The sequence below is a fragment of the Camelus bactrianus genome, chromosome 35 (genome assembly GCF_048773025.1).
Source record: "Camelus bactrianus isolate YW-2024 breed Bactrian camel chromosome 35, ASM4877302v1, whole genome shotgun sequence".
In the NCBI taxonomy this organism is placed as follows: Eukaryota; Metazoa; Chordata; class Mammalia; order Artiodactyla; family Camelidae; genus Camelus; species Camelus bactrianus.
Window position 1 is genome coordinate 24,404,503 of NC_133573.1, and position 24,093 is coordinate 24,428,595.

The 24,093-nt window shown below is 36.8% G+C and overlaps 1 protein-coding gene across 2 annotated transcripts in view; it reads left to right on the top strand.

Annotated features, from left to right (window-relative positions):
• Window positions 1–24,093, top strand: part of LOC141576051 (regulator of nonsense transcripts 2-like) — a 77,360-nt gene that overhangs the window by 27,336 nt on the left and 25,931 nt on the right. For both annotated transcript variants that reach the window (XM_074358409.1, XM_074358410.1), the window contains 7 exons: window positions 4,820–4,928; window positions 11,923–12,036; window positions 13,009–13,125; window positions 17,000–17,185; window positions 19,077–19,280; window positions 19,895–20,170; window positions 22,356–22,539. In XM_074358409.1, the coding sequence (XP_074214510.1) occupies window positions 4,820–4,928; window positions 11,923–12,036; window positions 13,009–13,125; window positions 17,000–17,185; window positions 19,077–19,280; window positions 19,895–20,170; window positions 22,356–22,539 (1,190 nt within the window). The remainder of the gene's footprint in view (window positions 1–4,819; window positions 4,929–11,922; window positions 12,037–13,008; window positions 13,126–16,999; window positions 17,186–19,076; window positions 19,281–19,894; window positions 20,171–22,355; window positions 22,540–24,093) is intronic.

Below are 24,093 nucleotides of genomic sequence, written 5' to 3' on the forward strand. Positions count from 1 at the left end.
ACAGCTTTTCCTGATCCAGCCCTTAGGAGCGTTTGCTGCAGTTTTTGTGAGGGACTCTCTAATTGGACCCCCTTCCGCTTGCTAAAAAATGAAAAAATGAGTTTTGGGAAATCTGTTAGCATGGTATACCACCTGATGGCACTGTTGCACTGGGAACATCAACGTTGTGAAAAAAGTCAGCAGAGCATTTGGTTGCCTGTTCAGGGTAAATGGTCACAGTCTTTTGTTTTACTATATTTTGTCTTTTTTGGAATATCATCGGCTTTGTGCTTCTTATGAAGAAAAATCTTTTGTATTCTTTAATTGACCAGTAACAATGTTCTTTCGCATTAATTTTTCCCTAGGCATTTTTGAGCACAGTGATAATTATAATTAATAGTTTTCAACAATCAACTTCTTTAGATTTTAAAAGAGAGAGAAAAAAGCCGGACATTTCTTTTAAAAAGCTGATTGATGACGAGATAAAAGCCTTTAAGATTCCTCTCTTCTCCCTCAGGAACAGAAGTGTGTGTCATTCTGCAGTTTTGTCATTGTAGTTAGTGACGAGGTGTTTACTTGCTTGATGATCATTAACTGCTAGTAGAATACTTAAAATGTGTGATTGAGGAGACCTTGAAACTATAAGCAAGATTTTGTTATTGTTTTAGAAATGCATTCTTTTTAAGTGGTTCACTCGTTAACTGTTGGTCAAAATGATTATCACTCTCCCAGAAGGTTATAAAATTCAGTTTTCAAAGGAAGGATCTAAGTCTATTTTCTAGTTCACTTTTGGAAAAGTCAAATAAAATATATATCTAGCTTCAAATTTAACAGAATTTGTTCTTTATGTTGATGAAAGTGTTTTATAACTTTCATGTGATTGAGGTGGCATTTAGCACTCTGTCCCCTTTTGGGCTTACATTTATAGGAAGGTAGAAAAGCACACTTAAGAAAGTACATGTTTTTTCAGTGTTAGTCCACTTAACATTATTTACAATAGGGGATCTTATTTTGTGAAGTAATGAATGAATGGTCCCAGAACTTGAAGATTTATGTAGGGCAGGGTGACATGGAGTATCAGCTATCCACTTCATTGTAAAAGATACAGTGGAAAAAAGGAATTTTAGGAAGTTGTCAGTTTAAAAAGGATTTGGTGAGTTTACAAGTAGAGGATTCTAAGCAAGTGCAGTATCTAACTTTACTTCCATGTGACCAGTTCCAAAAGAAACAAAAACCAGAATTACAACTACCTAGAAAGGCTTAATTAAAAGAGTTAAGATCTTTTAGGGAACCTGTAAACTAATTTTTAAATTCCTATTGAAGCTGAAAGCACTGACCTGTGTTCATGGATAGCATAGGCTGCTTTACTTTAAAATGGATGGCTCTACCTACCTTTCTTTTGGGGCTGGAAAAAGCTTTGAAGTAGATTGATGTAATTGGAAGAAGAAAAAAAAAATGAAGCAAGGTATAGGTGACTTCCCCAGGAAAGAAAAAAAAAGGAAATGACATAGTATGGTTAAATTTTTTTTGATACTGCTTGTTATAATCTCAAATTTTATTGAAAGAGACAACCAAGTTTAAAATTAATTTTATGAACTCAAGAGCTAGTTCTTCAAAAAAATAAAAATCCAAGTAGAGAACTATTTAGAAAATTAAAATAAAAAGTATCAAAAAAGTTTAAGAATGAGCCAGACAGTGTGCTAGAAATATTTAAAAACCACTTGAAAACCTTAGATAAGTTTTTGGAAAAGTATGTATTTTCAAAATTGATTCATGACAAAGTTAAATAGGCCAGTGATCATTGAAGGAAATGTAGAAAGTTTCAGACTAATTTCTCTGCAGTATCATTTTTTCCAAAGCATAGGTAAGAAACCTTGCCATTTTATAACATGAAGAAATAGGTAAAATCTTAACAAAAAAAGAGCAAGGAAGTTACAAGTATGGCCCAATCTCATTTTTAAATGCTGATACAAAATTTCTAAGTAAAACACTAGTAAATTATATTAAATAGTATATTAAAAATTAAAATCCAGCATAATCAAAGAGCACTGATCTTGGGAGTGAAAAGATACTTATTAATATATATAACATCAGTAGGGAAAATAAGAAACTGATTTTCCCATTAATTGCATAAAAGATAATTATTGATAAACTAGCTCTTGTTCGATAAAATACAAAACTTGAATCAAATTTAATATTCTTATAAAAATAGGATGATACTTCCTTATTATGATGAAGAGTATTTTAGACTAAAAGCTAACAGTATAGTTAATTGTGAGATAACCAGAGATATCCATTTATATAACAGATACCTGTCTAGCACCTGCTGTGTTCCAGGCGCTGTTTTTAGTGTTGGCAAACTGTTCCCATGGAGTTTATGTTCTGATGGGGAAGGGTGACAAACAAGATAGCAACAAATGTAACAAGTAAATCATATGTTACAAGATGATAAATTCTATTTTTTTTAAAAATAGCGTAGGGTAGGGGGTTTGGGGGTGGGGTCGATTTGCAGTTTCAGTGGCCTGTTCAGAAAGCATCTCAGCGAGGGGATGTCATTGAAACTAAGATTTGACCTTCATGAGGGAGTAAGGGGCGTGGATATTCGGGAAGGTGTACTCCAGTGAACGAGGACAGCTTGTGCCTGAGGCTCTGAGGAGGATTAGGGGGAGACCGGTGAGGGTGCAGCTGTGAGCAGGGGAGAATAGTAGGAGATGAGGTCAGGTTGAGCCTCCTGACCCCCAGCGCATTGCCCTTTGTTATCCCATGACCTCAACTCTTTTGAGAATTAAGTCTTCTGACCTGTGGTTGTGGTAGTGTGGGAGAGATGGAACCTAGGGTTAGGGTTAAAGTCCTGTATTTGTAATTGATCATGAACTGAAAAAAAAAAATAAATTGTTGCTAAAGTGGCTATGAAAAACCTAGTGTTCTAGCTAAAATATAGTAGTGCTGTATTAAAATACAGTATTCTAACTAAAGTTTGAAAAATTTAGAAAGTAATTTGATATTAGTATGAATCTGTAGATTATGCTAGAAAATTAAGTGTGCAGTTGCCCTAGGCTTGCTTTCTTTTCCTTTTTTTTTCTTTTTTTTTCACTAGCAGACGATAAGAAAATTATTATGTATGTGTGAGATTACAGGATACCTAATTTTTGTAATATCATCAAGGAGTAGTGTGACCCATGTGTGCATTTGCTCTGTAACAGGAGCTTAGCCTTCAATTGATAAAACTTTAAGATAATTTAAGGAAACATTTACAGTAAAACTTAACATTAAATGTTTTGATTTAGTTCATTACATAATAGAGTGTACTTTTCTTTAAAGAAGGATATAATGCATTTAAAATTTATAGAGGTACTACTGCAGAACCACCACATTGTTGACTTCTCTCAATATCTATACCCTTATTTCTAAAATGCTGATTATATTATCTACCTGATAGGGTAGATATTAGGATCAGCAAGATAAATAATGTATATTAGATACCTAGAATGGGGCTTGGCACATTGGTAAGAACAAAATAAATGATAATTTTTTTTTAGTGAAGTCACTGGGGATTGAACCCAGGACCTCATGCATACTCACCATGCACTCTGCCACTGAGCTATACCTGCCCCCGAAAATGATAATTTTTTTTAAAAAATTGTAGTGGCCAAAGAGGAGTACAAAGTTTTGGAGGCCCTTCTGCATGAATTTGAGCATTTTTCTCTTTTTGACTTCACCTTTGAAATTTATCTCCGTTCTTCCTTCCTTCACTTCTCCCAGCTAAGGCTGAGTCTGTCCACACTGGGAGTTTTCCAGATCTAATTCTAAGCCTTTCGTGGTATGCAGAGTTTGCTCTGATGATCCAGCCATTTTCATGTCCTGTTCTATAGTATCGTGGTATATCCAGGGAGGTTTAGGACATATATAGTTATTTGTAGCTGTTCTAAATGGCTTCAGGTTGTAGTATTTGAGCTCTTGTTTTGAATTTGTCTAGTTTTCCCCTTTCCTTCCTTCCTGTCAGCTCCCATTACTTCCTGCTGTCAGTGCAGCTGCTTGTTAGTTCCTCATGGCTTCTCATCCTCAGAGTCTTACCTGCTGAGTGTTGAGTTATTGGATAATCAGGTTTCATAAAATAATGTCCCTGGCAGGAATGGAATATAAATTCTAGCTTGTGTGTTGATTCTGACTGGTTGTGGCTGCCTGGAGTGGTGGATTCTGGAGCTGTACCCAATTTTGATGAGAAAGTGCTCTGAAGAGGGAAGGGGGTGGCAGTGTTAGTGACCACATATTTGCATTTATTGAGTAAAGAGTAAACAGGCCCTGTGTGAGAATCCGGGTGGCTTCTGTAATGGGTAAAATAAGTTGGTGGGTTTTGTGATTTTTTTGTGCGTGTGTGGTTGTGACTCCTTAGATGCCTTTTTGGTTATGGTTACCTTTTTACTTTGCATCGAGGTTTCCAAATAACTTACCCATGGATAAATGAAAGAAATGATTTAAAAGAAATCTGTACTATTTAAGTTACCTTTAGGTTTGTTTACTCAGTGATTCTGTGATTAAAAATTTAAACCATGCTTTCTTCTCTTGGTATTTTATATTTTATCAAAATTGCGTGCTCAATGAAAATTGCAGGTGTGCAATAAATGCACTGAATGGAAAATACCAGGTTGTTAATAAACTTTCCCAAGGCAAGTTGAATTTCCAAATACTTCACTACGGTGGCAATAAATAGGCATGTCTGTATGATTATTAGTTGTTATAATCATCTAATGTGTGAATATATCTGAGAAAGTTTAAACTTTAAAATGAGTTATTTCTGGTGTGCCTTTCCTTTTACACGTATCACATATAACTTTTGCAGGTTGGATTTGCTCCCATTTTATGCAAGATTGGTTGCTACATTGCATCCCTGCATGTCTGATGTAGCAGAGGATCTTTGTTCCATGCTGAGGGGGGATTTCAGATTTCATGTATGTATTTAAGCATTTCTTTTGTAATATATATATATACCTATAAGTTGAGTGAGGATTCTTTAGTTTAAGAATATGATTGTTTTATTGGTAAGCATGTTTTGAAACTTGATGGTGGTATAACAGTAGAGAATGTATAGGCTTCTAAGTTTTTAAAATGTAAATCTGCTCAACAGATTGAAATTGATAAATGATATTCCAATTTGGAGGTGAGCTGTGGCTGCTACCTTGTCTTCCCATTGTAGATAGCGCATGTTTTGCTTTTGTAAAGTAAAAACTATCCTCCAAGATCAAGAGAGCCAGCAGGCCTCATTGGTGTTCCCAGAAGAAACATAGGGTTGTGTGTTGAGTCAGGCCACAGTGCCTGTAGGATGCCCGTTTAGGTGTCGGGGGTCCAAATGTTTGGGGCACATACGTTGCATAAATGCTCTGACCTTAGTGAATGCTGTCATAGACCATGTTTTTATTGACTCTTGCCTTAAGAATCTTTACCTTGGGTAGTGGTGAGTTTCTTACAGGGTATCCTGGTAAGTACCAGGGACCTGTTACCAGACAGCTTCCCTCTCTAGTCTGAGGAGTCTTAACAGACTGCCTACTAGTGGTTCCGGCAAACCCACGTTTCCCATCGTCTTGTGGATGCAGGCTCGGTAGGAGTAAAATGACACCTCAGAGGTCACGTTAGAAAGTGAACATGGGTAGACTTGGGAAAGACATGAAATGCAAGTGTTCGTGTATGCCCGTGGAAAAATTGTGCTGATAAAATTAAGCTTAAAAAATTTAGCTTTATAGCAAGTTGCTTGGAATGCAAATAAATGTTTGCTGTGCTCAACACACACTTTGTTGCACTCACTGCACACAGATCAGCAGTGTTGCTGAGCACTCAGAGCAGACCTCATTCCTGAGGTCAGGAATGTCACAGTGTAATTGGGAAGATAAAGCATAAATACTCACAGAAACAAGAGTGAAATAAAAATTTAAATTCTAAATATATCTGGTATTATAAGGAATTACGTGCTTAATTGCCAAGTGAATTGTTGGAGACTTAGTGCCTTGAGTCCAGAGAAATCAAAGGTCTCTGTGAGGAGCGGAATGAAACTCTAAAGGCTTCTTGCCGTAGGCGTTAAATTGTCAGTATGAGCTTTGTGGGTAAGATTTTTCTGCGCCAGCTTTTGCTGAAGTGTGTTTCACATTTTCATAGCTAATATTAAGTGAGGATAGGTTTCTATGTTAAAGTAAGTTTGGAAACACTGAGATAAAGAAAGTGAAACGGTTTTGCTTTTGTTTTATTTTAAGAGTCCTCAAAACTTTAATAGGGTAATGAGCGCTGTGCGCCTCCTGGAAGGGGCTGAATGTAGTCAGTCAGAGGACGCACTTCGATAAATGCTAGTTCAGGTACAGAGGCCTTCAAAATCATGATATTGTTGATATTTTTAATCCCACGATACAGATACAGTCTGTTTCACTAGCAGGCGGTATGACTGTATTTTTTGAGTTACATGCATACAGCCTTCAACCAAAGCCACAAACAACACATAAGTCGCCAGACCAAGCATGATGAGTGCTTTTGATGAGAAACCTAAAATTAAGAAAATTCTGTTCATGTGTACTTCCCCCTCCTGTCTTTGAAGGTTGGGGTGAGAGTTAAAGGAGGTGGCATTTTTGTTACTATTGTAAGGTTTCGTTACAACTGGCTAAGACTAGGTTTCCAGAGTTTACTTTGGGAAGCGCTGCTCTTGGGAGGGAAGAAAGGGCACTTGAGGTCCTTGATCACCTCTGCTTCCTCCAGCATCTGTCCTTTCCTACCCTCAAACCTGTAGACTTTGCCATTGACTTTTTATCAGGCAATGAATGTGCTCAGCACTCCCATCCTTCAATGAAAGTAAAATAAAAACAAGAAAACTTCCTCCGCTTCCCTTTCCCCATCCTCTTTCATTTCCTTCTTGTTTGAGTGTTGTAGGGTGTACTTGTCTCCTCTGCTCTGACACGTCCTCCCATCACAGCGCCCTGGCGGAAGCCACCAGTGTCCTCCCAGTCGCCTCTTCTTAGTTGATGTCCCTGCAGATTCTGAACTGCTGGACGCTTCCCGCCTTTTAGGAAACCATCATCCTGTCTCCGCCACAGGCTAGCTTTGTAACTTTGGCCATTACTTAAAAGCGCTAAACCTCAGTTTCTTGTCTATTAAATGGGGTAGTTTGTATCTTTTAAAATAGGATTGTTCTTACTGATTAAACAAGGTAATGCATATAAAGCTCATCACCCAGCACCCAGACATAGATGTCATCATAATAATTATCCCTTCTCAACCACCACGCTCTCCTGGTTCTCATTTATGACCACTGTCCTCAGGAACATCCTTCTCTCTCTTTTCCAGCTGAGTTTATGTATTGCTGTTCTTCCCCCAGACTTTCTTCCTTCATCCTCCTTTTTGATGGAACACAGTTTACCTGGGGCTCAGTTCACAGCTGTTTCCCAGCAACCTCACATACACACCTGTTGCCAGAATGAATCTCCTGGTGCTTCATTAAGTTCTCATGTACTTCTCGCTAAATAAGTCCATAAAACAAACTCTATTATTTTCTCTCAAAAATCTCTTTTTCCTTTTCTTCCTCATACCAACTTCTATATGCTTCCTGTAAAGTTACAATATATTTTATCTAATTACTTTACTTTTGCTCCTCTGACATTCACGAGCCTGTGTTCACCACGTTGCATTGCTGTGTCTTCTGAAACACCTCCTCAAGCCTGGCGTCTCTTCTTTTACACGCAGTGCCACTGTCTTTCACTCTCCGTGGCTTGAATTACAGAATAGCTTTTTAACCAGACTTCTCCACCTCTGCCTTCTATCAGAGGTAGAGATGTATTGTCACAGTCTGATCCTGTTTGCCCCTTGCTTAAGAACCTCACCTGAAAAAGAAAGTTGGTTAACAAAACTGTATGAAATTTCAATTAGTAGTCAGAGAAATCCTAGTTCAAACAATGGATTTGCTAATTTGACTGACAGGTTAGTAAATGTACTAGAAATGAGAGACCGTTCACATGTACTTGGGGTTGGAATTTGGAGAAGGAATTTGGCAGTGTTTCAGGATCCTTAGAGGCATTCATACATTGGACATCTCTGAGAATCTGTTCTAAGTAAACAGTCCTAGGTACCCAAAAGAACTTGATTCACATAATTAGTTGTCATAGGGAAAAAAAGGGAAAATAACCTAAAAGCCCAGCAATGGATAAAAAAATGGTCATATAGGGGTGTGGGCATAGCTCAGTGGGAGAGCACATGGCATGCACAAGGTTCTGGAGTCAGTCCCCAGTTCCTCCACTAAAAAAGAAAAAAAGGGAAGAAAGATAAAGAAAATGGTCATATAATTACAATGTTAAAATGATAGAAAGTCATATTTACCAAAAAGCTTTCAAATCATGGAGAAGTGCTTTTGAGGGGAGGGGAGCAAGCCATAAAATCTTACACATAATAAATTTATAGTCATGTTAAAATGCTTGGAAATTGAAGAATAGAAAAAAATTATCAGTATGTTAGCTGTGGCTGTCTTTGGATAATGGGGTTATGCGAAATATTTTTTCCTTTCTAGTTTTGTGTATTCTCCAAATTTTCAACAGGGCCTACTTCTTTAATAACGGAGAGGACAACTTTTATTTAAAGATAGCCGTATCGCCCTTACTGATTGACATTTTTTAAATCAGTGGTTTTTCAGCAGCTTGTTTGATCAAGCCTCTCCGTTGGTAAAATAAGTTGACTACGTATCTCAATATAGGCATATTTATTTATAAATTATATGCATTTGCAATTCTACCACATATTTTATGTACATCATAAAATGTACAAAAGTTAACTTCAGAGGTATGAGATAAAAAACAAAAATAGAAATTTCAAGATTTTTTCCCACATCCCAGTAAATCGAGCCTTGCCCACCCTACTTTGGAGATTAGTGTTCCATCGAATAAAATGAATGTTTATTTGAAGGCAAATTTACTTATTTATAGACTCAGTGCCTACTTAGTGTTTATTGTGTAGTAGAATTTTTCAAAAAGTTAGTTGAATGATTGAATATTTATGTGAAACCAGTAAATAGTGGAGGACGGAAAATAAAATCTTTGGATAAAGTTTGTAGAGGGGCCAATCCAGTTTGGGGCAAAGGGTTCTTCCTTCAGGGGAATAATGAGTGATAAGCTTTGGAAATTCTTACTTTTTATATGTTGATATATCCAAAGAGTTTTTTTATTAGTGTGTATGAATTTAGTTACTCAGTTAATCTCAATTTTAGCAGTCCAATAAATGAGTCATAGGGGGAAGGTATAGCTCAGTGGTAGAGCGCCTGCTTAGCATGCATGAGGTCCTCGGTTCAATCCCCAGTACCTCCATTAAATAAATAAGTAAATAAATAAACCTAATTACCCCCAAATAAAATCAAAACAAAAAACCAAATTAAAAATAAAATCTTTTTAAAAAATACATGAGTTATAAGCACCATTTTTGCTAAATTTGGTTACGTAAACAAAATCTTGTGAGACATTTTTGAACTAAAAATAAACAAACATCTGTCATTTTTGTCATGTTAGTTACATTGTATCTCCTTAACCTCCAAAGTATTTAAGAAGAGCTGTGAATGGTACATGATGCTACATGTTTTGAAAGCTGTGATGCTCAGTAATACTTAAACTTTTATGTTCATGATACTCCACACACAAGTTGTTAAGATCTTGTGAATCCAGATTCACCCAAGGAGACTTTTTAAAAACATGTATGTGTATTTCCAAGCCGTGTCCCTCAAAGATTCGTTAGTATATCATTTTTGAAATGCTTCTTTATACTTTTTGTTTGTTTCTACATTTCTTTAACTGTAAAAGGAACACGTTAGTGTGGTGTGATTTAGGAAATATGACAGATACAAAGTAGAAATGAGGGAACTTCATAATATCATCACTTAAGGCAAATCTTGTTAATATTTTAGTGGTTTTTTTTTTTTTTTTACTTTTTTCCTCTAGTTTTTCATGGATGAATTTATATTTTATGTACAATTTTCCATTTTTTATTTCTCAGAAGCATGTTACAGTATCACATAAAATACTTCTCACACATCATTTTAAAGTTCATGTAACCTGTGCTGTGCATTGTTTAATATCACGTGAAGTGTAGTTCTCATCATTACTGCTACCACCATCATCCTTATTTTTATCTTTATTTTACCAAGTGAGCCAATAGGGTCAGAGAGTTTCAATGAATTGTCCAAGATTATATACCCCCAAAATGACAAAGCCTCACAGCCCTGTGATATAGGTTACTTTTATTAGTTCCATTTTACAGACAAGGAAATTGAGGCACAGAGTTTGTCGCAGTTAGTAAGAGATAGAACTGGAATTAAGCCCAGGAAATCTGATCCAAAGTCTACATTCTTAATCTAGAATGTAGATTAAACTTGCCTCAGAGTTCAAAAAATAAGTTGATAAGAGGTGCTTTTTAAATGCAGTGTTTATCAAACATCTGTTTCTGAAAAGGTCTTTATGAAGGCTGTACTCTTTTCTAAATTGCAAGACTAAAATAGTCAAGTTTATTCAGTATTATAAACTAGAACCTAGTTCTATTTTTTGTTTGTCTCTAATCTCTAAGTTATTTTATATGCTTTAAATCACATGGTTAAAGTTCTGTAAGTTGAGTTTTTGTTATTTTATCTTTAATTGCTGCAGTTTTATTGATGCTTTAGAGTGAATGTAGTTAGTAGTGAGTTTCTAGTTTCCTCTGATTTTTTTTAAATGAGTGAACATAGTTTTGTTCAAAATTTATCCCTGAAGTTCTAAAAAGCCTAAACACCTACTTCTGCTTACAATAGAAAGTAGGTCCTTAAAAATGAAACGATAAATTCTGCTTAAGTGTCAGCTGTCTGAGTATGTAGAAGTTTAGTGCTTATGTAAAAGATTGTCATTGATTGTCCAGATGCCGATGAGGTTGTAAGACTTACTTTGAATCCCAGCACATGCTAGGGTAGCAGAATTCTCAAGTACGAGCTAGGAGATGGGGATTTTGGAAGTGATCCTTGGTCAAGTCATTTGAGAGCTTTTGTTCTTCTATTGTTGTTGTTTTAACTATTAAATCAGAATTATAATAGCTTTTGGTCCTTTCTCAGAATGTTGTTATGTGGAACAAATAAGATAGGATAGTATTCTGGAAAAATAAGAAACACTAAACTAGTTCAAAGCACTACCATATATATATATTGCCATTGTTGTTCAGATAAGAGTGTCTAGACTGTCAGTTTGATTTTCTGATGAAAATGTAATTCTGAGGTTAAATCCAATTATATTTATCTGATGTGTTTGATTACATTGTACTGTTGTACTAGGATTTTGTTGTATTCAGTGTTTCTTGAGATATGTGCCTAAGTAGAGGGCTTATATTTGCAAATCATTTGAACTTTGACTGTGGCTGTTGATAAAAAAAGAATAGTGATTGTATTAGAAATTTCACTGTACCAGTGACTTTATAATGAAACGTGCAGTATATGGTTCATAGCTGTAATACAATAACTGAGCCTTCATATTTTTGCTTAAGTGAGCTCTTGGCAGTTATTGTTTTTAAAACAACATTTCCTAGAGTGTATTCCTTATAACATTGATTTAATTTAACAAACTAGTAGTTGTTAACATTTCAAATAGGGGTTTATATTGCCCTCAAATATGAGAAACATTGAATTAAGTTAATAATAAACAGGTTTCTTTATTTGAGAGCCTCTTTAAGGCTGATAAAATACATTGCTTCCCCAAATTCTTTAACCATGGAACTGTTCTGCAAAGCATGTCCTGGCACTGGTGATCCACAGAGATTATTTTGCCTTAACTTAAAATAGTTTGAATACAGCAAGAAAGTATACCCACATTTATTTAAAATATCTAGAGTGAATTCAGTCTTACTAAAATAACAATTTTTATCACAGATTTCAAAATGATATAATTATTTAAGCAGTGTCTCTTTTCTCTTAATTTGTAGGTACAAAAAAAGGACCAGATCAATATTGAAACAAAGAACAAAACTGTTCGTTTTATTGGAGAACTCACTAAGTTTAAGATGTTCACAAAAAATGATACACTGCATTGTTTAAAGGTTAGTGCTGAATCATTTGAAATATTTTTAATAGACAAATTTAAAGTTTTAGTTATAAATGCTGGAAAAATGAAATAAGATGTATTTAAGTAATTTAAAGGAAGACAAAAAATAAATGAAAAAGAACATTAAACAGATGAGCAAAGTAGAGAACAAATAGAAGATGGTAGATACAAACACAGCTGTGAAATTTTTTTAATGCTGTAGTTGAAAGGAATCACGTTATGAGCAACAAACATACTAGTATATTTCTTTCTACTAATTACTAAACATATATAGTAAGTCTGTACATTTCTTTGACACAAATTCATTTCTGTAAGTTCCTTTTTGGGGAATAATCATAAACGTCTGCACAAGTTTATCAACAAGGATGTTTGTCACACCATTGTTTATAGTGGCAAGAAATTGTAAACAATTTGGATGTCCAGTAAATAAGAATCAGTTAAGTTTTAGTGTAGTTCATATTATATAGCTTTATGTACCTTTTCTGTCATGCCCTAGAAGGATAAACGACATGGAAAATACTCCTGTTAGTCAGAAAACCTAAGTTATTAAATTATTAAATGATATGTCTAAATTTGTTTTGGTTTAAAAAATGTGCACAGAAAAAGACTGGGAGGATAAATACTCCAACGTGGTAATGTGTTTGTAGATTTCACACAGCTATTTGCACCATGTTAACTGCGTATGTGGCATTTGTTTAAGTGCATAGCATCACCTAATAAATACAGCAAGAGCTTTAGTGTATTAGTTTCCATATATCTGTCCAAAAGGAAAGACATTAAATATGTTGAAGTGTTTAAAGTTTTGTGGTTGAACACAGAAGATACCCAGTGATAAAACTTGGCGTGTAAAGTAGACTTTTTTTTGCAGTGACATTTTAAAATTGTTGCACACATTAGATGTATAATATTTTTTTTCTAACAGAATTGAAATGTGTCGTTTGGTTTTTCATCCCTGTTATTATTACAGATGCTTCTGTCAGACTTTTCCCATCACCATATTGAAATGGCATGTACCCTGCTGGAAACATGTGGAAGATTTCTTTTCAGATCTCCAGAATCTCATCTGAGGACCAGTGTACTTCTGGTAAGGGCTTGAAGATCCTTGGAAGAGCTTGAGGTTTTTGTTTTGTTTTGTTGTTTCAATTTTTTTGGTCTTTTTTTGAGAGGACATGGTAATTAGGTTTATTTATTTAATGGAGGTACTGAGGATTGAACCCAGGACTTCGTGCATGCTGAGCACACACTCTACCACTGAGCTGTACCCTACCTGCCAAGCTTGAGGTTCTTGATGTACTCCAGGGGTTAAACATTTGGACCAGTGCCAGTTATTTTGCCCTGCCATCTAAACATGTTTCTACCTAAACTAGAACTCCAGCCGTTCCTGGAGAGCTGTAGGAAGTTTTCTCATTTGGCTGCTGCTGAGTTCACACTGCTGTAAGGCGGGATTAAGTTCAGCCCCAAATAATTTTTGGCAGATGATGCGAGTGAACAGCTGCTCTAAATCCTGCTGTGTTAGAGCTGTCTTTACAGATGTCCTTGGTATATCGTCACTGTGCCATAAGCACGTAAATTATAAAGCTTAAAGTTTTTGATTAAAAAAACATAAAATATAAGCTTGAAAAATTAGTTTAGGGGAGACGACATTAAGCTAATTAGGGTGCCAAAATGGCCATCAAGTTTATTAAACAGTTAAGTTATTATGCTTATTGATAATATCCAAGTGTTCGCCTGCAGCCTTGAGCGGGAGAGAGTGCGGTGGGGGTGAGAGTTGGTGTTAAAGGGAGCGCTGGGTCAGGAACCACCTCAGTGTTGCTTTTACACAAGTGCTGATTGTATCACTTCTGCAGGTGCGCTGTTCTTTTAGAATCTATTTGTAAGCTTGCATACTTCTCTGCCAATGACACTTAAAATCAAAACCATGGGAATTTACTTCTAATAAACAGAAATATGAATGTGGAGACCATCAAGTGGAACTGATCTCCACGTTCTCTCTACGCTGATTCATGTAACAGCATTCCAAGTTCAAAATACATTTTTTTGGCCTTTGACCTTTGTTATTTTGTTTTTTCATGGAAGTATAGTCAATTTACAATGTTTTAATTTCTGGTGTACAGCATGATTCATTTATATATATATATATTTATTTCTTTTTATACTCTTTTTCATTATAGGCTATTACGAGGTATTGACTATAGTTCCCTGTGCTGTACAGTAGGACCTTGTTGTTTGTCTGTCTTACCTGTAGTAGTTAACATCTGCAAATCCTGAGCTTCCAATTTATCCTTCCCCACTCCTTTTCCCCTCTGGTAACCATAAGTTTGTTTTCTCCAAGTTCAGAATTTTATTGTAAAACTCTTCCTCCTCTAACTCAAGCTGGTGAGGTTAAATGAGACCCTACGTATGAAAACGTGATACAGATGCCAGGAATGCTCAGTTTTTTTTTAAAAGAAAACTGTATTTTATTTATAATAGTGAACTCTCTATGTTTAATTTATTCACTCGGGAAAGTTTACTGGCCGTGGTGGTGTGGCTGCACATTGCATTGCTGAAGACCAGGGTCCTTCCTGCCCGAACGGTTTTCTTGGCTCAGTGGATCTTTCCTTCTCTTATAGCAAAAGCAGCTAGCCTTTGTCATTGGGTTGTTTTTTTTTTTTTTTTGCTTTCTGGGTAGGAGCCTTGTTTATTTATCATCTAATGGTTTTGGGCTCCTCCTGTGTGTTGGGCACTGAGTTCTGCAGGGGTGTTGCTGCTGGTTGAGAGGGATAGTACAGAGAAATGAAACACAGCTGCTGTCCTCAAAGTGGTCCGTATTGAATGCTAATTCTAATGCAGTGTTGTAAGTGCTTAAACAGAGGTTTGCAGAGGCTGTGATGGTCTCGGGAGGGAGTACTTAAACCAGACGGAATGAGTCAGGAAAGCTCTTCCCTAACAGCTTCACAGTATTCACTGAGTGCAGACCCTTCTGTCAGACCCTTCAGATATAAACGTGAAAAAGATAGCCCCTGCCCTCATGGAGCTTACAGTTCAATAACCCAGACAGATGAGTAAATAGACCATTGGAATACATGGGGAGGACACGCAGCAGAGCAGTAGGGGTGAGCATAGGGTATAATGTGTAGAAGAGACGCTTAATCCAGTCTTGGTGTATCAGAAAGGGTTTCCTGGGGAAAATGGTGTTTATTTTAGAGACTAGCCTGAGTCTTAAAGGCAGAGAAGAGAGACACGTTGAGTTGAGCATCCATGGATAAGACTAGAGAGGCAGGCACACACTAGATTACACGTGAGAAGCCCTGAGCACCATGCTAAAAAACTAGGGTTTCCCCCTGATGGCAACGAGTATGTTGAAGGATTTTAAGCAAATAGGAAAAGTATGATTAGATTCATGTTTTCAGAAAGATCAGTGTGGAGGAGATACTTGAGGTGGCTGAGGCCAGATGGAAAAGGCTGTTTTCAAACCCTAGGGGGAAAGCAGTGAAGGAAAGGTAAGGGTGAGAGGAATGGGGAACAATAACTGGCTGTAGGAAGAATTTTAGTAAGTAGAACTGATGAGACTTGGTGGTGAGATATAAGGGGTGAGGAAGAGAAAGTGCCCTCAAGTAAAACCCAAGATTCTGACGTGGACATCTGAGCAGATGCTGGTGCCAGAGATGAGGGAATAGGGGGAGGAAAGAGATGATGAGTTTGGTTTGACACGTGGATGCTTATAGGATAATCTAAAATATGTCCGTATTTGTTTGGGAACACATGTAACCTTTTAACTGAATTGCATTTAAAATTATTCTAAGCTAATGCTAAAATTAGTTGGTGTGTTTGTTGGGGGAAATGATTCTAAAATAGTCTAAATAACAGGTTGAAACTAATGTTGATTTAAAGCTCCATTACATATGTACTAGTGATAAGTAACGCATTATGTTTTGTTCAAAGAACTTAGACAATTGGGCATTTTCTCCAGCCCTGTTCAATAGGGAGCTGTTCTCTCTTTTTGAAAGCGTCACCGTTTATTCACAAATTCATGTATTAATAATTGGACGCCTCCCATGTGCTAGGCCAGGCACTGTCTTAGGTGCTGGGTTTACAGCAGTGAAAATGCTGCAGCCCTTGACCTGGCTGGGCTTACCTGCACAGCCGTGTTTACAAGACGGGAAGTCGTGTCTCCGCCCGCCGCCCCAGTCAGGCGCCCGCCTGAAACTCGTCAGTGGTTTCCCTGTTCATGCTTAAAACCCAGCGTTTGTCCCGCGGTCTGCAGAGTCTGTTGTCAGCTCGCGCTCCCCGCCCCTTAGCGCTGATCTTGCACCTTTCCAGTGGCACCTCCCTGGCCTTCATTCGTCCCTGTAGTGGATCCCCTGCCCCCGCTGCTGCCCTCCCCACCCAAAGGATTATCCGGTCCAAAATGTCAGTGGTGCTGAGGCTGAGAAACCTGAAGTGGGTGATGACTGACTAGACACGTGCTTTTAACCACCTCCTCTAAGCTGATGCTGAGGGCTTGGGTGTTCTGTAGAGATGCCTCGGGTTTACCTGGAGCGACACTGGATGGCACGGGCTCTGAGGATGAATTTATTCTCAGCTGATGTATGTGGAACAGCCAGAGGCGTTCACCCCTTCGTTTGTATTCTCAGTCCTTAATTTCAGTCACTCATATACAAGCATTGTTTTACTTGGAGTTCACGTATTTGGTAGAGTTATAATTTTGCATAAAGTTACATTTTTAGCAAAGTTCTCTCAGTATTTTATTGGACAAGGCCTAAGACCAGGCAGTCATGGACTAAAATTTTTTCTAAAAACATGATTAATGGCATCATAATTAGTCTGCTTGCTCACTCTTGGAAATACCTAGTGATTGTTATTTCCCTTTTCTAGCCCTTTATCCTGAAAGCTTATCACTGAGAATGGAAGTTTAAGTAGGAATAAAGAAACCTTTGGATGAAAGTATTTTGACTAATTTAGACTTCATATTTTAGGAACAAATGATGAGAAAGAAACAAGCCATGCATCTCGATGCGAGGTACGTCACAATGGTCGAGAATGCCTATTACTACTGCAACCCACCCCCAGCTGAAAAAACAGTGAAAAAGAAGCGTCCTCCTCTCCAGGAATATGTCTGGAAACTTCTGTACAAGGATCTCTCCAAGGTTACCACTGAGAAGGTAAATCCTGATGAAATCATAGAACAACAGTCAGCTTGAGATTTGTGGTGGGGCTAAGCTTGCATAACATCCAGCCAAGTCATCCCCGTTCCAGCCTCATGATAACAGCACAGAGAGCAGTGCCCTTTCCTTCTAGTCCTGCCCCAGAGTGTTTTAGGCCAGGGACATACATTTCAGTTTTCCTACATCAGCCTGTTTATGAGTTGCTTCCGTGCCCCACAGGGTAAGAAATACACGCAGCTCACATTGTTCACCTTTTGTAAATGGAGAAATTGAGGCAGAGCTCTTAAAGCCCCAGGAGTGGAATTTCGGAGAGGCGGGGTTAGGTCCCAAGTTCCACTGTGACTGATCGTGTACAGGTCATTCCAAGAAGAGAGTCATACGATGATGCTTAATAAACGGAACATACGTCTTGTTTTCCTTTCATGATAATAACTTCTTATTCTAATAAAAGTGGTTCTTCTTCTAAATCTAACGTTGATGCTGTGTATGTTTGAAACTGTTACTTTGTCTCTGATATCCTATGAATTTGCCTTCAAATATTTTGCTTCAGTTCAAGGGTTCTGAACCTTAAGTGGGTTTTAGGAGGCCTGTAACCTTCTGAAACTTAATAATTTTGAACCTTTGGGCCTGTGTAGTTTTCTGGACGAAGGGCTGTAGCTTTCTTTAGATTCTCAGCAGGGGTCAGTTTCCAGAAAAGGTTAAGAACCACTGACATATTACCTTAGTTATTGTAGTTATGTTGTTAGAACCTTCATTTTTTTAAGTAAGATGTGTCAAACAAAACATTTGGTTAACCCTGCTAGTTAAAACAATACGGTATGGAACTTTTTTCAGGAAAAAAAAATAAAGCCAATTAACTTTTGGACAGCTAAAACCTGTGGGGAGGATAAAGGCATGGAATAATACATGTATTATACGTAGATGGAGTGGAAGGTGATGAGGCATGATAGTGCAACTTTGAAAATTGAAGCCAACTTTAGAGAGCCAGACATAGTAGTCATTTAAAACAGCAGGATTTGGAAAGCTATTTCAGAATTGGCTGGAAGTTTGAAAAGTATGGCATGCTTATGCAGTTGACATGACATTAACATTTCCAGTGAAGCTGATCTATTTAGTGCTTGAAAGATGGATTGTGGGCATAGAGTAGAGGTGAGAGGACTACTCTGTAGTCCGCTGTGGTACCCGTTTGCTTTCAGGATACAGATGGGTTAGAACTTGACAAGTAAGCTCTGCTGATCATCTCATTACCAGTAGCATTTTTGAAATAGCAATAGCTGACTTAACTGGGGTGCGTGTACTGTGACACTCCCCTGTGCACTTGACGCGCTCTATGTTGTGACCCTTGCAACAGACTGTGAAGTAGGGGCCTGTCATCCCCCTTTTACATGTGAGGAAAAGAGATGCTGTGTGATGTCAGTCTTGATGTCGTGTCCTCCATCTTAAGTGACCTTTTACCCAGTTTACCTTGGGTTTATATTTTCTTTTATTGGAAATTTTTCATCTATAAAAAGAAGTGTCTGAGATTATTTACATCAAATCACGCACAAAAGAAAACATTTTTGTTAAACCTTGAGTATTTTGTACAGTGACCTGAGTATGTGAGTGTATACCATTAACTTGATTGAAGACATGGAAACTCTAGGAAACTTGAGGGCATTACAGAAAGATACAGGGGACATGTGAATACATTTTGCCAATAATTAGAAAAATCTCATTTTCCCATGTCTAAAAATGAAGAGGCTGATAGTCTCTAAAATGCAGTTAGAGAAAACATTTCATAAATTCTGTGACTGCACAGTCATCATAAAGTATCTGTATTGTTGGGTATGTGTAAGATAAACTCCTGTGTGTTTATCTTAGTAATTTAAACACAATTCTCCTTGTTTAGGTTTTGAGACAGATGCGAAAGTTGCCCTGGCAGGACCAAGAAGTAAAAGACTATGTCATTTGCTGTATGATAAACATCTGGAACGTGAAATACAACAGCATTCATTGTGTGGCCAACCTCCTAGCAGGGCTCGTGCTCTACCAGGAGGATGTTGGAATCCATGTCGTAGATGGAGTTTTAGAAGACATCCGATTAGGAATGGAGGTAACAGAGACTTTCTTTAAAGTTACCAAATTGGAGTTTGTGGAGAATTTGAACAACTTCTAAATCCTGTTACTGAAAAATAAGAATTTGGAAACTTTCCTTTCCCATGTGGTATTATTTACTGTTACTTATTTGGAGACGGTGGTTTCTTGATAAGCCCTGTTTTTCAGATTTTTCTAGCCTCTCAGGCTGTCATTAGGCTGGTTGACAATCGTTTGCTAAGGATTTCTGTACGCAGCTCCCTCTCTGTGGGCTCACTGCTCCGTAATTCATGGATGATGGAGAAAACATGTTATGGAGGGCTGACGGGGAGGGTTACTTTTCAACTGTTTTATAAACTATTAATTCATTTAATGATGACTGAATACTAAATTTAATATTTAACATGTCCTTTTTATTGAAACATGTTAAAGATAGCCATTTTCTGGAGAGAAAAAGTACACCCCAAAGGGACCACCTTGTTAGAAAAGAAGGGAAGACCCCATTCTTCTAACTCTGTTCAGTGAGTGAGATTGTCGAGTGACAGAGGGGATTTTACCTTTTCTCAAACACAGTACTGTTCTTTAATGGAAACCTGCTGTTTGTTTGTGTGTCTGTTTCTCTTCCCCCTTTAGGTTAATCAACCTAAATTTAATCAGAGACGTATCAGCAGTGCCAAATTCTTAGGAGAACTTTATAATTACCGAATGGTGGAATCGGCTGTTATTTTTAGAACTCTTTATTCTTTTACTTCATTTGGTGTTAACTCTGATGGTTCTCCAAGTTCCCTGGACCCTCCCGAGCACCTTTTCAGGATTAGACTAGTGTGCACTATTTTGGATACCTGCGGCCAGTACTTTGACAGAGGTTCCAGTAAAAGAAAACTCGATTGCTTCCTTGTGTATTTTCAGGTATATAAATTGAAATATGCAGTGGGGCATCATTTAATGCATTGCTTGTGTTACAGAAATACTAGAGAAGAAATGCTGAAGCATTTATATATCATGCATAAGATATGTTCATAGTTAGATTAATTTTTCCTGCAAGAATGCTTTAGAGATTTTAAAAATATATGATGAATTCTATCATATAAAGATTGTGATAATGTTTTAACTGTTATGAATGGTAATTATTGATCATTAATTTTGAGAATTATTTTGGTACAGTTTATAAATTTGGTATAGTATAGATTATTTGGTATTTGGTACAGTATTATGAATTTAATTACTTGTAATATTTATCCATTTGATAACATTCTTCTCATCTGTGTTCTGGTTTTACATCTAAAGTTCTTGTTTCTAAATGATTTTTTTTTTTTTTAGTAAAATCCTCCATCATTTTGGGGAAAACGTTATTTTTAATGCTGAAAGAATTATTTGTTCATTCATTGCTAAATTCTTGGATTCTGTGTTTCCTATCTTAATTTAGGTTGCTCATGTAAACTTGTGATTTAGGGCAAGTGCAGTATAAACTAAATTCAGATACAAATATGGAGACATTTCTGCAACAGTTGGAGTTCCAAATGTTAGCTTATGGGTTGGTTGTTTGAAACCTAATCACTATTTCCCATAAAATGCAATATTATATGTACTAATTAGGGGAACCATCTTACTGTTGAATTCTCCAGATGTTACTGAAATACAGTATCACTGGTACCATGCAATTCTTTTTGATCATTCCTTTCTATATAATCTATTGTTAGTATTGTTTTCATTTATCCATTGTTGAAGAAAATAAATTTAAAAGTATAACAAGGTATCAAATATATATCCACGTACTAGCTGTTGTTAAGTAGGGGTAATTATTTGGCGAAGAGCTGTTTAACTTTTTCTTACCACTGTACTTTTGCATTAGAGGACAGCTTGTTACTCCCTATTTTCTGAATTGATGAGCCAAAAATGGGGAGGGGTTTTCCAGATTTGATCCCTGTTGCATGTAAGGACAGCCTTAAGCTCGACTCTGCCTGTATTGAAAACCACAATTTTGCTGGCAAATGTCAGCTATAACTATCAGCATCCAAAGCAGAATCCCTTTCAGGAAAGTATTCTTATTTGCACTTCCTATGACATTTTTGCAGATCCCTCAGGTAGAGTAAAGAGCCACTCAGAAATATGCAGAAGCAGAGGAGACAAAAGTATTTTCCACACTGACTAATAGGCAGGAACGTGTAACGGATGTACCAAGGGCATGGGAGTAAGGAGTGAGGTCTGGGAGATGTGGTCAGTGTGTTCTGCCTGTAACAGAGAGTGTCCAGTTAAGTATCAGAAGGCAGATAGAAAGGATCACCTGCAGTGGTGCTTCTAAACTTCAGTGTGCATGCACATCGCCTGGGTATATTGTAAAATGCAGACTATGGTCTAGGGTGGGGGCCTAAGATTCTGTATGTCTAACAAGCTCCCGGTTCCCATACTTTGAGTAGCAAGGACCTAGAAAAAACTGGAGAGGACGATTAAACACCCAGAGCAACACTTGGTTATATGCAAGTAAATTCTTGGGTTGTGCTTTTTTAGTTAAGGTAAACTTGTGAAATAGATCGAAGGAACCAGGCCTGGAGAAGAGAGGGAGAGTATCTAAACAGTGCTATATACACAGTAGATGTTTAATAAACGCTTGTTGGTTACTGATTTTTATGTATTCAGGAACCTGTCTTCAGATACTTTAATTGACCCTTTAAAAAAATCAAAGCAGGTAGTATAGAGAAAATAATTAAAATTTATCAAAACCATGGCCTTGAATTAGGTTTTTTTGTTGCTGTTAAATATTTAAACTCTATTTGGGAGTAGAGTTTCTGTTTTCGGAACCTAAAAATTTATTTGGTATTTTATTTATTTATAGTTTTTCCTTGCCTTTGTAAAAAGATAATGACCATTATAATAAAAAATACAAAGTCACCAAATGGCTTAGAAACTACATAGATGGAGGGGAATAAATGTCCTAGGATCATTGCTGTGGACCACTAATAAAAGTGGTAGGTGTCTGGTACAACTCTAGCTTAGTTATTACATATAACTAGGTGATGTCACAATACAGATTATTACTTTAAAATATTTTGTTACAAATTTCTTATAGCTAAATTTATTTTTCATTTGTTATCAGCGTTATGTTTGGTGGAAGAAAAGTTTGGAGGTTTGGACAAAAGATCATCCATTTCCTATTGACATAGATTACATGATCAGTGACACCCTAGAACTGCTAAGACCAAAGATCAAACTCTGTAATTCTCTGGAAGAATCCATCAGGCAGGTACACGACTTGGAACGAGAATTCTTAATAAAACTAGGTAAGCAATTAACTACAGAGAGAAAAATAAAGATGGTATTTGGCAGATTGTTGTTAGAATTTGCTTTATAATGTTTCTCGTTAGCATTCACTTTTGTATACTTTCTATTTTTTGATGTTGAGTGTTACGTAATAGTGTTAGGTGAGACCTGGGTGGCGTACTTCTTGGTTTCATTAAATAATCCCAAATTGGCCAAAAACAGTCATGTAAGACTTGAAGCAGACGATAGTGGGGGAGTTGTCTCATTTCTAAGGACTAGAAAAACGCGAGAAACACGCTACAGGAGGATTGGTCTGGTTACTTTCTCAGTATCCGTCTGAGATCGTTCTGGAGGAAGAGTTAGCATTTGAACGGCTTCCACAGGGACTGAGGAGCGGACTAGCCTTGCCAGTGGAAGTAACTGGAACACGGTGGGGCCTTGTCAGTCTGGTTTGCTCTGCTGACAGTTCTTAGCATGTTGTGTTGCAGTCATTTCAGAGTGACATGTTTCAGCCTATGAGCTAGCATTTTATTACTAGATTATTAGGAGATTCATACCTTGACCAGTTATACTAATTGTATAAATTTACTATGTTGCATATCTGAAAAACCACTTTTCATGACAAAGGCATTGGTGATTCTTTTCCTCTAAAACTACTATTTCATATTATATCCAGCATATTAATAGGGTTTCTTTCTCCAAAAGTAAATCCTCTCCTGGAGAATACGATTGCTGTTGTCTATTTGAGTGTTATTTTCAAAGGCACTTCTGATTGTGCAACCCATAGAGACATACGCAGTTCTTTTTGCTCTTTGAACTTTGTCCCGTTACGTACTTTCTTTTCCTGTTCAGATTTCTAATTGTATAAAATGGTTATTTCAAGCAGAGTGTTTATTTATCTACTTACTTACTTCATTTACTGTGTATACTTTAAAATAGTTGAGTCTTAGTCTTGTTTCCCCAAAACCTTTATGAACGGCACTCTCTGTATAATGGGCATGAGGAAATACTAGTTTGACACCCAGTTTGGTAGCAGTCGAGAGAGCAGTACACTTTATCCTCTATAGAGTGAAGAGTTAAAGGACTTAAGGCTCCTTTTGAGGAGTCTGTCCTTGTTTAGAACCTGGAAAGAAAAAAAACAGGTCACCATTTGCGAATGCAACTCTAAAGATGGTGGCAGCTAGAATCAATATGCTCCCAAGTCGTCCCATTTTCCTTCTGTTTTAGAGTCTAAATATCAGAGAGAAGACATGTATGAATAAATTATATTAAATCTATTTTCTGTTGATAAACCGTAAGATAATATAGCATCTTTGGTAGTTTTTTTCTCAAGCACTTGCAAATTCATTATCTTTTTAATTTTATAGCAACCCAATGCTAACATAATGGGAAAGCTCTAAAAAATTTTTTCTTATATTTTTAAACCTTTTTAGTAGTATTATAAGTAGTAAGGTGTTCATGGTAGAAATTTTGAAAAATGCCAAGAAAACAAAAATCTCTGATATTTCATATACAAGGATGATCATGTGTTAACATTTTGATAAATGTTCTTCTGTTAAAAAGTTTTTCCCACA